The sequence below is a fragment of the Abrus precatorius genome, unplaced genomic scaffold (assembly GCF_003935025.1).
Source record: "Abrus precatorius isolate BTA unplaced genomic scaffold, Abrus_2018 Scaffold4, whole genome shotgun sequence".
NCBI lineage: Eukaryota > Viridiplantae > Streptophyta > Magnoliopsida > Fabales > Fabaceae > Abrus > Abrus precatorius.
The window spans coordinates 15371625-15383822 of record NW_020874384.1 but is presented as its reverse complement, the minus strand read 5'-3'; the positions used below and the strand labels follow the sequence as shown (position 1 = coordinate 15383822).

The 12198-nt window shown below is 36.2% G+C and overlaps 1 protein-coding gene across 7 annotated transcripts in view; it reads right to left on the bottom strand.

Annotated features, from left to right (window-relative positions):
- LOC113865595 overlaps nucleotides 1-12198 on the bottom strand; it is a 32613-nt gene that overhangs the window by 18640 nt on the left and 1775 nt on the right. The window contains exons 2-23 of one of the 7 annotated variants that reach the window (XM_027500272.1): nucleotides 11537-11652; nucleotides 10826-11034; nucleotides 9433-9552; nucleotides 9108-9236; nucleotides 8900-9025; nucleotides 7866-7921; nucleotides 7672-7771; nucleotides 7465-7582; nucleotides 7162-7371; nucleotides 6717-7053; nucleotides 6015-6108; nucleotides 4389-4497; nucleotides 3873-4144; nucleotides 3602-3729; nucleotides 3234-3468; nucleotides 2456-2644; nucleotides 2043-2332; nucleotides 1670-1880; nucleotides 1317-1559; nucleotides 1068-1156; nucleotides 829-982; nucleotides 288-313 (exon numbers count right to left, since the gene is read on the bottom strand). In XM_027500272.1, coding sequence (XP_027356073.1) covers nucleotides 835-982; nucleotides 1068-1156; nucleotides 1317-1559; nucleotides 1670-1880; nucleotides 2043-2332; nucleotides 2456-2644; nucleotides 3234-3468; nucleotides 3602-3729; nucleotides 3873-4144; nucleotides 4389-4497; nucleotides 6015-6108; nucleotides 6717-7053; nucleotides 7162-7371; nucleotides 7465-7582; nucleotides 7672-7771; nucleotides 7866-7921; nucleotides 8900-9025; nucleotides 9108-9236; nucleotides 9433-9552; nucleotides 10826-11034; nucleotides 11537-11652 — 3529 coding nt within the window. In that variant the 3' untranslated portion in view covers nucleotides 288-313; nucleotides 829-834. Of the gene's footprint in view, nucleotides 1-223; nucleotides 983-1067; nucleotides 1157-1316; nucleotides 1560-1669; nucleotides 1881-2042; nucleotides 2333-2451; nucleotides 2645-3233; nucleotides 3469-3601; nucleotides 3730-3872; nucleotides 4145-4388; nucleotides 4498-6014; nucleotides 6109-6716; nucleotides 7054-7161; nucleotides 7372-7464; nucleotides 7583-7671; nucleotides 7772-7865; nucleotides 7922-8899; nucleotides 9026-9107; nucleotides 9237-9432; nucleotides 9553-10825; nucleotides 11035-11536; nucleotides 11658-12198 lie in introns of those variants that run through there. The other 6 variants (XM_027500273.1, XM_027500274.1, XM_027500271.1 and 3 more) reach the window with 6 other exon arrangements.

Genomic DNA, 12198 nt, shown 5'->3' with positions numbered 1-12198 from the left:
ATGTTAATAATTAAGAGTTGACACTCCTTGTTCTAAAAATTGTCGGATTGAGGGACACAGAGAAAGTGAACTTATAATTCAATTCTTGAAATTGCACAGTAATTTTAATTTCTTAATTTTCAATAAAAGACTAATGTCAAATTGCTAAACAAATTAAAATAATTGACATTTTTTCAAAAAGACTAAACAATTTTGTAAAATCAAGAACAGCAATAATATTTTAGCCTAAAAATAATCAAAACTTTACTGAAAATAATCAAACCCTACACTGACAATTTTAACAAAATCTCATTGATTGCAACAAGATATGAACCTACTTCACGAACAAACAATAACAATTAACTAATTTAATACCACAAAAAAGGTACATTTGGGGTGTTCGGGGGAAGGAGGTTGTTGAGGAATAAAACGCTTCAAGCTCAGATCTTATACCCCAAGACGCTCAAATTTCTCCGCCGACTTTACTTGAAGCGGTTCGCCAATTGAATATAATTAAAAAAAAATAGGGATGAGTTAAAGAGTTGTCAACAACATAATATTCTGAAGAATACTTAGTTACTTGATATTTACACCGTAGGGAAATTCAAGGTGAAAATGATTTCATTTCTTAAAAAAACTACTGGACATTAGGTGTTACAGTAATGAATGCCTCTACAACTTCTACTTTCGATTTCTGTAGCTCTATTCCTCCCCACCTCGAGTTATCCTACCATCTCTATGTCAATCTTTGACCTATTCTAGATGACCGTACTCAAACTGAACATGTGATGGATTGAGAGAAGAGGGGGAAAGGGGGAAAAAGTTAATGTTGAATATATGCTGTGAAACATACCATCATGACTGCCAGAACAGCTCAAAATCGTTACTATACAAGGAACGGTCTTGAATTTCCAGATTGGCAACATGCCAATTGATGAGTTGAGACTGGAATAATTTACACAAAACCAATCCAGCTGGAAAAATCCACCATTCACTTTCGTCCCTGCATCTCCAAACAGTTGAGAAATAAATAACTAGTCAGATGTTCCCAAATAAGCAGCTCTTATTGAAACTAAGAATACCCTTACATGATACTCCATGGCTGAAAGCTGGGCTGTCTTTTACTGGAAGATGATTGAGAATTGTAATGTATATATCCGCAAAGAAATGCAACAACCTAAGGACAAGAAAATAAAATCCCCAATTAAAGTAAAAATGTGTATATATATAATCCATATTACTATTTTCCACCCTTATAAATGGAGAGTCTATCAGCCTTATAAATAAATAAAAGGATCAAATATCGCCAATCAGCTGAAATTTGATAGATAACTCACAACATTTATGAAGGATGTAAGGTTCCACAGAGCATAAAGACGTGCAAGGCCTGCAGAACGCCTTGGTCCATGACTAAAAAGAGCATTAATTCCGACAGGAAATGGGAGAAGAATGCCGAAAGGTAATATAAACAACACAAGGAAGACATCCACCAAAGAAATTGAATACAACTGAAGCAGGGTAAGTAATACTAAACTAAAATCTCCTAGAAGCAACATTGAGATTACTAAACCAACAAGATCCTGCAGTCAATACATAAAGGGAAAGGGTAAAAAAAGTCAGTTATCAAATGCAAGCACAAGAAACCGCAATTTTGTCCAGCAAGTCAGTAAAAACTATCAATACAAAATACCTGATGCCCAACAGGTTTTGTATTCTGAAGTATAAAAGAGAGAAGATAAAAGATATCTCTCTTCTCGTCAATCATCTGCAAATTGTTTACATCCAAAGCAGCTCCATTCGTCCTACGCCTCATATAATTGTCCTCAATTCTTCCACCAGAGCTTAAATGAGCTCTGTTTCTTGTAAGCCCCAAAGGATGTTCCTTTTTAACACTCTGGATCCTGGAAACAAAAAATCACACAAAAACAAAGAAAAAATAGAGTATCATGCATAACAAACCACACCACAAATTTTCCTAAAACATAATTAGAACCATTATTTTTTAAAGTTTCTCATAAAGATGATAAAAAGTATGGTAGCATGCCATGGGTATAAAGGATTACCGTAATCTCTCCTCAGTTCTTAGAGTTCCATCAGTACTTTCTCCAGGGGCTGGACACCGTTCTTCCTCAAGAGCATAAACCACAAGCCCATAGTGGCAATAGCCACTACTAGTAGCCTGAAACCAGGCAAGATCAACGCGGACACCATGGACACTCAATGCATGATTGGCATGAGTCTCAAGCCATCTGAGGACAGGTCGAAATGTTACTCTTAGTCGTCCACGGCGAACTAACCGCAATTGTGCATTCAGCCCAGCAACCAATCTATACCAGGTTGTAGGTTGCACTGACTGCAAACAACATTAATAGTAATCTTTTAATTAAATTACCTAAGAATGGAACAAAAAGTAACAAGGCATACATTTAAGTGAATCTGTCCATAAAATTGAGTTACCCAAAATCGATGAACAAACCTGACTCATAAGGCTTGTAAGGATATTATCATTGTGAAGGGAGAATGGAGCCATATAACTTCCATCACCTCCAAAAAGCAACGACATTGGGAACCTTTCATGTAATCGAGGAGGAAGGTCTGTCCTCTTTTCATCCCCACCAAGAAAGAAGTCCACATATGCCAGCATCAGGTCAGAAGTTGCATTTACCTATATTATTTTACAGGTTAATGAAAATTCTGAAATACCATCGAACACTCATGAGTTGTTTATACACTGATTTCAATTAATGAAAAGTAAAAAACATATCTAAAATATTTTATTCCTAAAGAAACAACTCTTCAATTCAAAATTACAACAAAAATATGAAGCCTATATATGATCCTGACATCAAGATTGACAGCAAAATATGATGAAAATTTCATCTCCCAACAGCTATCAACATGCCCAAAAACTGCATTAATGACCTCATCCAGTCTATTAATGAAACATAAGTGATGATGATATGATCAACAGTAACACAATAAACTAGCTGGCATCTGATATGACAGATCACAGGTGGGTTAACTAAAAAAATACAATTAACCAGGTCTGAAATTAAAAATTAAAACAAACCATTCAGTCAGCATCTATCCAGTCATACATATTTACCAAACATAACATTTACATTTCACCATATGAATGCACATTAGAACAGGATCAGGAGATGCACCTAAACCAACATGATTCAATACAATTCAATTGAATATCAAAATACTTCATTGTTCAAAGGTTCAACAAGTAAATGAACAGTTCAAACCTTGATCCCTTCATATAAGGCACGTGATCGGCAAGAACGAAGGCAAGCATGGTCATACTCTGATCGAACAAACTCACGCAAACGTTGCAACTTCAATCTCCTGCGCCATTGTTGCCAGGACCAAGCAAGTGGGTAAGCAAGAACAGAAAGAACACTATATATTGCTCCCTCCCACCATTGATAGGCTGCTATAGCATTAATCTCATCCACAAATGTATTGAATGCACTCTCATAACTGCATGTAAGGTGTTGGAAGATCTCCACCTCAGTATCATAACCAATAACATAACTATAAAAAGGCCACGATCCTAGTTGGAACCATGGGATCTATAATGATCAAACAGAAGAATGAAGAACGTTTTGCTTACACAATATCCTGTATATGTTCCGAAGGTGTATGTGGCAGATGCCAGGGCTCACTGAAAGTATTTGGTCCCATAAAGTACATTCTGTGAACATGGCTCTGGGACTCCTCGACCCTGTTTGTTTCCAAGACCTAGGCATTTACAGCAACACATCACCGTCAGGTCATTAAAAAAAAAAGTGGGGAAAAAATAAATAGCTACTGTTAAGAGGCATACTTAATTCAGAAATATCAAAATAAGAAGCAAAAAAGGAACCACATGGTTTGAGGAAAACCTCATTTAATGACTCCAGGAAAGGGAAGGAGTGATCTATTTGAGAACCATGTTGAGTAGGTGCTGGGCCCGGTAATTCATCAACCCCAACAAATTTCATTCTTGCGACACTAAGCACCAATGCTAACAAGATCAAGAGACCAATAAGGAAAAGACCAAATAACCAAGGTCCACCAAATGTGTAAATTAACTCTTCAAGAGCTGTATAACATTCAGGCATGTGATATCTGTCTGAAACGCATTGGTAAGGGCAAGGTGTTTCAGTAATTCCACCTGCACAAAAGACAAGATGATAAATTATGCAGTGATACACCAGATAGGTAATAAGATGGATATCTTTTAGAAGACACTTCTAAGCATGAAGGGAGCCAACGTTACCCACGGAACCCCAAAAACAGATACATAGGATGAATGAAGGACAGGAATACAAGTCCTTCAGCTTTCACAACATAAAATTCCAAACTACATAATCTTGCATGCCTGTTTACATTATCATCCATTAAATTATAAAATCTACCTCGGACTGAAATATACACAGCACGGTGAGGAAGCTCATTAACAGGACAATGGTGACAAAGTGATTTATCAGATCCAGTAACATTTTTGTAAGTGCCAGCTGGACATTCCTGGAGGCAAGCAAGTAGGATAAAAGCCTATGAGTAGAAAATCTGGAAGTAGAAGCATCAGTTAGTCATCAAAGATTGGAAAGCAAAAAAGCTGCAAAAGAACATGAGAATGAGATGAAGAGGGTAAAGAAAGATCCTATTAATTTGAGTAAACTTCCTCTAATCCAGTGTGGTCAAAAGCAGTGGCCAACCTAGGTGCAGAGGTAGGTGGGATTCCAGTCAAATGGCTCACCAGTCCCAAGATAGAGTAGTCTCACCAATGTGAGTCTGATGTAGCCAGATTAGACTAGGCTAAGGCAAATCATGAAGCATAAAAAGCTTGCAACTATGACATTACAAAAAAAATGTTTTCATCTTTTAGCACTTCTAGCCAATGCACATGCAATTAGAAGTTGCACTGGATTCTACAGAGGCAAGCTGGAGCTACAAAACTAAATACCATCCATGTTTTGTTGGATCCAAATTTATCATTCTCATAAAAAAAATTCTCACCAGATACATCAAGAAGCTGTAGTGTGACTATCTATGTGTTTTTGGCTTTTCAAGCTTCTATTAATAATTCCCCTTCTACTCCTAACATTGTGCACAGAACAGTAGTCATGTGATGCCTAACCACATTTTTGAATATTTTATGATGAAACTGAGAAAAAGTTTACATTCCAATGTCCAGGAAGGGGAAGGAATGGTAAGCAGAATCATGAATTGGTTCCATCCCACACTCCCTAACCCAGGGAGAAAGAAAAATAGAGGTATTAGATTGAATGGAGAGAAATAGATTCCACTAGGTTCCATTTGATTCCATTTGACAAACATTCCAAACGATGGTAACAAATGTTATTCCTTTTCATTCCATAAATCGAAACATAGCCTTAATTTGATAACAGCCATGAGCATTCTCCCTATTGTCACACTTCATGTCACTAGAACCGCATGTCTATGTCTCTTTGGCATTTTATAGTGGCACTCAGCTCCATTGGGAAACTTCAACTATTATACCCAATCTTCAGTATAGGTCCCCCAAATAAAGGAAGGCCAAGTTCCCTTTAGATGCATCAGTATATCAATGTCAAAAATGAGTGCAATGAGTGCCACTGAATTATCCTCCACACACCTTTAGCCATTGGATGTTGCATTCAAGTATGCTGTAACTTGACATATTAACATCCTTTCAAGTATAATATCCCCAAAAATTTTAAGTGAACTATCCTTGATTATATCAGAAGCACATCAGTCAGAAATACAATCAACATGCCAGACACTCATCAACTAGCCACTGTATTGAGGCTGAAATAAAATAATGCACAACCTATATAGTGATGATGACCATGGGTGCGGTAGTATTATTCCTCCACATGCATTTAACCATTAAAAGTAATATAACTAGACAAACTACTTGGACACATGGAATAAATTCACATATTGAGCAAATATGGAAACTCATGATCACAAAGGTAGCAAGAACACATTAATAAATATGGAAATATAACAGAATAAGAGGAAGTGGAAAGTAAATATACCTCACAAAATGTACCATAAAGCCCTTTGGGGCAAGCCTTCCCAGTTATTGTCCCATTTGCTCCAGAGCCACCCTGACCCTTACCCTTTCCTCCCCTATCATAATCACATAAAATTATAAAGTTCTGAATTTGCCATCATAACATGAGTGAAAAGCAAGGGCAGAGATGGAAATGAAAGAGTGCAAAAATGGAAAACAACGTCACATGTAATCATAGAGGGAATCATTACCATTAGCATGCACAAGCTAAATCTTTTTTGGGGACTAAAATATACAAGCTAGAAGTTACAAGTTCATAACACCAACACAAAGAATATGCAAAGAACAGTTCTAGCTACAACTCCCGCACCCAAGAAAATGAAGCACGTTAGCCAAAAAGGATTAACAGAAAAAGCTTGCCACAGATTCATAAATGTCAAACATTTCAGGATTTGGAATGAGTGATGACCACTTCGAGTGACCTACACCAGAGAAGCTTTTATTTTAAGTTTCTGGTTTAAAGGGTTTGACATGCCAACTATGTTGATTAAGTATACGCAAACTACAAGATCATACAGTTTAAGCATACATTCTTCACCATATATGCACTATAAAAGACACAACAACTGCTTTCTTGCACATTGACTGCACCCATCCAAATTAAGCTCATACAGAATAAAAGCAAATATAGTAGAATTGAAGCAAAAGCTTGTAATAGATGTACCTGGTCTGAATGCCTCCTTTCACAATAGCAATTGGCTGATAAACATCTCCAGTGGGAATGTCCGCCCAATGAAAATGAATTCTTCCACCACCTCCACCACCACCTCCATTAGAACTGCTATATCCCCCTACACTGGAAAGCACAGCTGATTCACCGATGCCAAGTGTATGGAGAAACAATAGTATAGTGCCACCAGATGCACCCCCAGGACCGCCCGTTAAATTATCAAAAATAGCAAATTTTCCGTTTCTGATTGCTGGTTCAAAATTCCCTCCATCAGCATTTACCAAACCCTGAATTGACAAACTCGACAATGGGTGCTCCAATGATCCGACTACTGCTCAACAGATACAACACAAACATAAATTAAAGAAGAAATCCTGTTGTAATCATTGTCTTCCATTATTCATAAAGAATGGATTAACTGATCCAAACATAAGCTTACCTATGATCCCACCCCCAGCTGTGGTAACGGTCAAGCTGCCATTTCCACTTCCACTACCAAGTTCACAGGGAAGGTCTGCATTCCCATATGAAATGCCACCTTCAACACAATTATCATCATAACAAGCATCCCCACCATTACCACCATGCCCACCTCCACTGCCAATACCATTACTTAGAATATTTCCACGGCCCAACCCACCAGTACAGCCTGCAAAATTTTTTTTTTTCAGCATAATCAATACAGGGAATGCAGCTATTTGAATCAAAAGGTGACAAGAACCTCACATGTAAAGAAACATACCCATTCCAGAGGCAGATATTATTCCAGAAGATTCAACAGTTATTGTCCTAGCCCTGTGGAAATGAACAACAGAACCTTTTATAAGGCCTTCAACAAGGATGTCCTCAACTCTGCAGATCTAGAAAGGCAACATACAGAATTTTTAAGTTTCAACTATATATATATTAGCATAACCAAATGCTAATCCATCAATACTTTAAAAAGTACCTGAAGGGTGAATGACAAGGATGCATTCACATTGCAATCTTCAGGGGGATGAAGTAATTCAGAAGGGCAATTTTGGTTGTCACAGTAAAGCTTTGGTGTGCTGTCAATAATCAGAGTATGGAAATTTAGCAGAACTAGAAACAAAAGCATAGAATGAGAAATCAACTCAATGATTTCACAACATCCAAACATACACATCATCAGTTGTTGCATTCTCCAATGGACCACGCAAGACAGATCCCGGCCCAACCTATAAAGAATGTCAAAAGTAAACTCAATTTGTAGAGGTAGGACCAACTAATGCTTAACCAAAACACCAGCACATACACTATTATTCACCATTGGCTAATGCCAAAAACAATCAAGTTACCAAAATGACTTCATTTAAAAGATTAATTAACAAGAACCAGACCCAAAGTATTGGGAGAACCAGGAACATCAGAAGAGTGTAATTAAGCCACCAAAATAATAAGCAGAAAGGACAAAAAAAGCACCCTAAAAGTATGCAGAAAATCTATTAAGCACCAAATATAGCCCAAGATCCAGACAAGATGGAAATAGAGCCAATATCCATACTTAGTAACCATTATGATCTTTCCTCTGGCAGTTTCCACTTTCACCAAATTTTGAGCAAAAACACAAACAATCAGTTTCTTTGGATAACTTATAGAAGTATTGGAATGCAAAAAAGAAGTTAAAATTTTTGTCTGGGCTATTTGATCGACTATTTAACTTTAGATCTGCACATGATAGGATTGTCTCCATGGCATCTCTTTGATGTTCAGCTCATGGTTTCTAAATCCATAAATATTCAGAGAATTGAAGAGCTTCACCATATTATATTGTAGTGAATTATGTTTATGACCAGAAGGAAAGCTTCTTTGTATTATTTCATTACACTAAAAAGAACCAAAAGGTATTCACAATTAACTAGTATTAGGATATACAATATTGTACTAGATCATTTCCTAAATAAATAAAAGAGCAGAAAAAAAAATAGCACCCAGTCAACTACTAAGCTACAGAAAAATGCTCTACAGCTAACTACTAAAAATAAAAAAGAATAAGAAAAATATTTAAACTAATATGAAAAGACTGATGGGGGAAAAACTAATCTAATGAAAAAGAAAGCAGATCTCCAAATTCATTACTGAAGACCAATTGTATGGGAAAATTAAGTGTTCAATGACTACAAATTATCAGTGGTAAAAACAAAACAATGTCTCACATGAATACTATAAAATAAGGACAAAACCAAACGCTGTGCTTCAATCCAATCTCCTGGTCCTGATAAATTAAGCAGACCTTGTCCATGAACTCCAAGGTTTGCATTAGAATGTATCACAGAAGATCCCTGTTAATAAAACCTGATGTGGTCAAATGTGATGAAGATAACACGTGCAAAAATATTGTCCAGCCAAGGAGTTGATAAATACCCTGAGAACAATCAAATTACTAGCCTCAAGTAAAGAAGTTGCCACGTTTATATCTTCCCCCCCATCTATGAGCATTTGTGAGTTCCACATCAAGAACATTTTTACAGACATGCGTAGAGCACCATATACCTGTCATACAAGTTAAGTGTAAAGCATCAGAAATAGCATTGGATCATTACTCATAGCAGTATAAAAAATTTGAGCATCCTTTGTCTGACGTGCTCATTTATGTTTAGTAGTTGGTTCAAAGATACAATAGAACTAGGACACAACAATGTATCAATAAACAAGATATACTATATAAACACTCAGAGATTCCAACTACCTTCATCACAGAATCACTCATCAACAGTTCTTCAGCCAATAACTCAAACTCTGAAGTAGCATAGTGTCGCAGCCCAAAGCTCAACACCCCACCCTGCAAGATACTTATCTGTCCTTGCACCTAATAATGAATACCAAACAAAAAGATAGTTGAACAGATGCCTTCACATGCAACGATCTTTTACAAAACAGATTAAAAAAAAAACATATATCAAAATATGAAAGGAAGACACGGAGGAAACTTACCATTTTCTTTTTTGGATAAAAGAATTCATTAAAAAGGAAAGGAAAGACAGTAACGGAAAGAAGAAACCTTTGATCCAAAAAATAAGACTGAAAGGCATCCTCTAAGAAGCAACCAACCAAGAATATTAACAGGTACCCAATTTCCTATCCCTTTGTGTCTCTAATCAAGACATCACCCCTTTCCCCAAATACATTAGAAGAAAATTTATATATTTTTAAATCACATTAACATCAAGAAAGCTCAAAAAAGCTAAGGTTGAGGGAAACGGAAAATATGAATTTCAAATGACACAGTTAGCTGCTGTACAAGCCAATATAAGCAACATATATCAAGTAAATGAATTAAATACAAATGAAAACACACACATCAACAAGTTAATGCCTTTGGTGCTTCATTCCTTTAGAGGTTGTTTGGGAAGGGAGATTTTGGAGGGGAAGACAAATTTTATATCTTAAATAAATATATTTAAAATTAATATTTATTCAAAATAAAAGATATAAATTAATATATTGACATAAACTTAATATATTAATCATGAATTTATCATCATGAGTGATATAATTATTTTAATTTAAGATTAAAAAATATGTCCTCCCTTCCCCTCCAAAAAACTCCCTCCCAAACATACCCTTAATCTTCAACAAATTTTACCGTGGGAGTTACTCATTCTAGCTTGGCAGTTAATTAAGAATATCCAAACCTACAACTGGATAGTTGTTTCAGCAGTTGGCTTTTTAGAAGGAGTGAACTTTGGCAAGAAGAATATCAAATGCTAAAACCTATGTCTCGTTCAGCACATTAAATGAAAGAGGGATAATCAGAATTTAGCAGAAACATAGTGGGCCAAACGAGGTAGAAGTAGAACAATTCTCCTTACAAATGCTCCCAGTTCAATCAAATGATTTAATAGCCTAATTTTTTAAAAATTCTTCAAATGTTTCATTAGATATGCTAGTAAGTGTTTGTACGCTAACCTTTTGAGTTTACTAATGAATTTAAAAAACTGATCTAAAAATTTTGAGAAAAGAAGCAAAATCAAAATGGGAAAGGGAAAAAAAAAGGTTTCAGAGACATGGAGCAAGTAAAAGGGGTTGATTAACCAAAATCAGTATTGGGATCATCCAACTAATTTATAGATCTGACAAACCTGTACACGACTCCAAAGCAGTGGAACTGTGGCCCTAGCCTTATTTCGGACATAAACATTAGTCCAAAGGGGTTGATTAGGAAACTCCAACAGAAGTGTCTCTGTATCAGTTGTCTTGTTATAGTTATCAACTATAAGGCTTCGAGGGACTGCATCATAAAGAGTCCCAGCAGCACCTGCATTTTCAGGACAGCCAAGGCTACTACCACCTGACATAAGAAATGTGCACTGCAGTCAACATAACTGATGATAAGTTTGGAGTCAAAACTCACAACAAGCTAAACACGAAAATATGGTCATATCATGAGAATTTCAAATCATCTCCCGTAGGCCAAAGGGGTGGGCTCATTATTAATGACCTCCTGCCCTACCTACCACAGTTGTCAAAATAGGATATCAGATAGCCTAGAGAGTAGATCATCAAATCCTATTTGCTCAACTCGAGCAAGTTAATTGACTTAATTCTAGTGAGAAACCGAAGATTAATTTCAATATGCTGGAAAAAAAACAACAGTTCACTTCCAAACATTTGCCTTATTATCCAGAAACAAACCAAAGACTGAGTGTCATTCAACTGCAATCAGGTGCTGCCTACATTACCCTATATATTATAAGTGCTTAAGCACATGAGTACTTAATTTGCAGGGAAGGACTTATGCAAAGTATATTTTCACAAACAGCTAACCAGTGCATAAACTAAAATATCCTCACCATGCACATAAATTTTGGGCTCATCATGCCTACTGAACACATCAACAGAAACTCTGCCACCTCCACCACCAGCAAAACCATTACCTCCACAAGCACTTATCATCCCATTACCAGTCCTGCTCTTTTAAAAAAAAAAAAAAAGATCAATGGAAAAGGATAAAAACTAGATTCATGAAATTGAAACATCAATTGCAATCAAGCATGAGACTAATTTAAAGCGTTCCATTGTTGGTTGTATACATCTAGACATGTGAATATAGAGATTAGGGAGAAAAGATCCTTAGTGTACATTTTATGCGCATACAATCTCCACCTGAATATTAGTTTTAGGCTTCAGTAAAGGATTTCCGCATAATATATAGACTTATATCATCACATTCGTTGTGATAATGATGATGAGTTGCTAATGTTACACTACTACATGCACAACCACATCTCAAAGGCAACAACACCGAAACATAAATATTTGTTAACAAAAAACATCAGTGACAGGATTTCAAAGAAAAGAATGCAGTAACTTGTACCACTCATGTCCCTTGCATAACCAGGGAACATACGGTGTTAATTTATAAAAAGTTAACCAAATATGCCTCAACGACAAACACCCTAACTTTACAAAAACTCTGTTGATATATATCACGCATAAATTGGAAGGAAACATA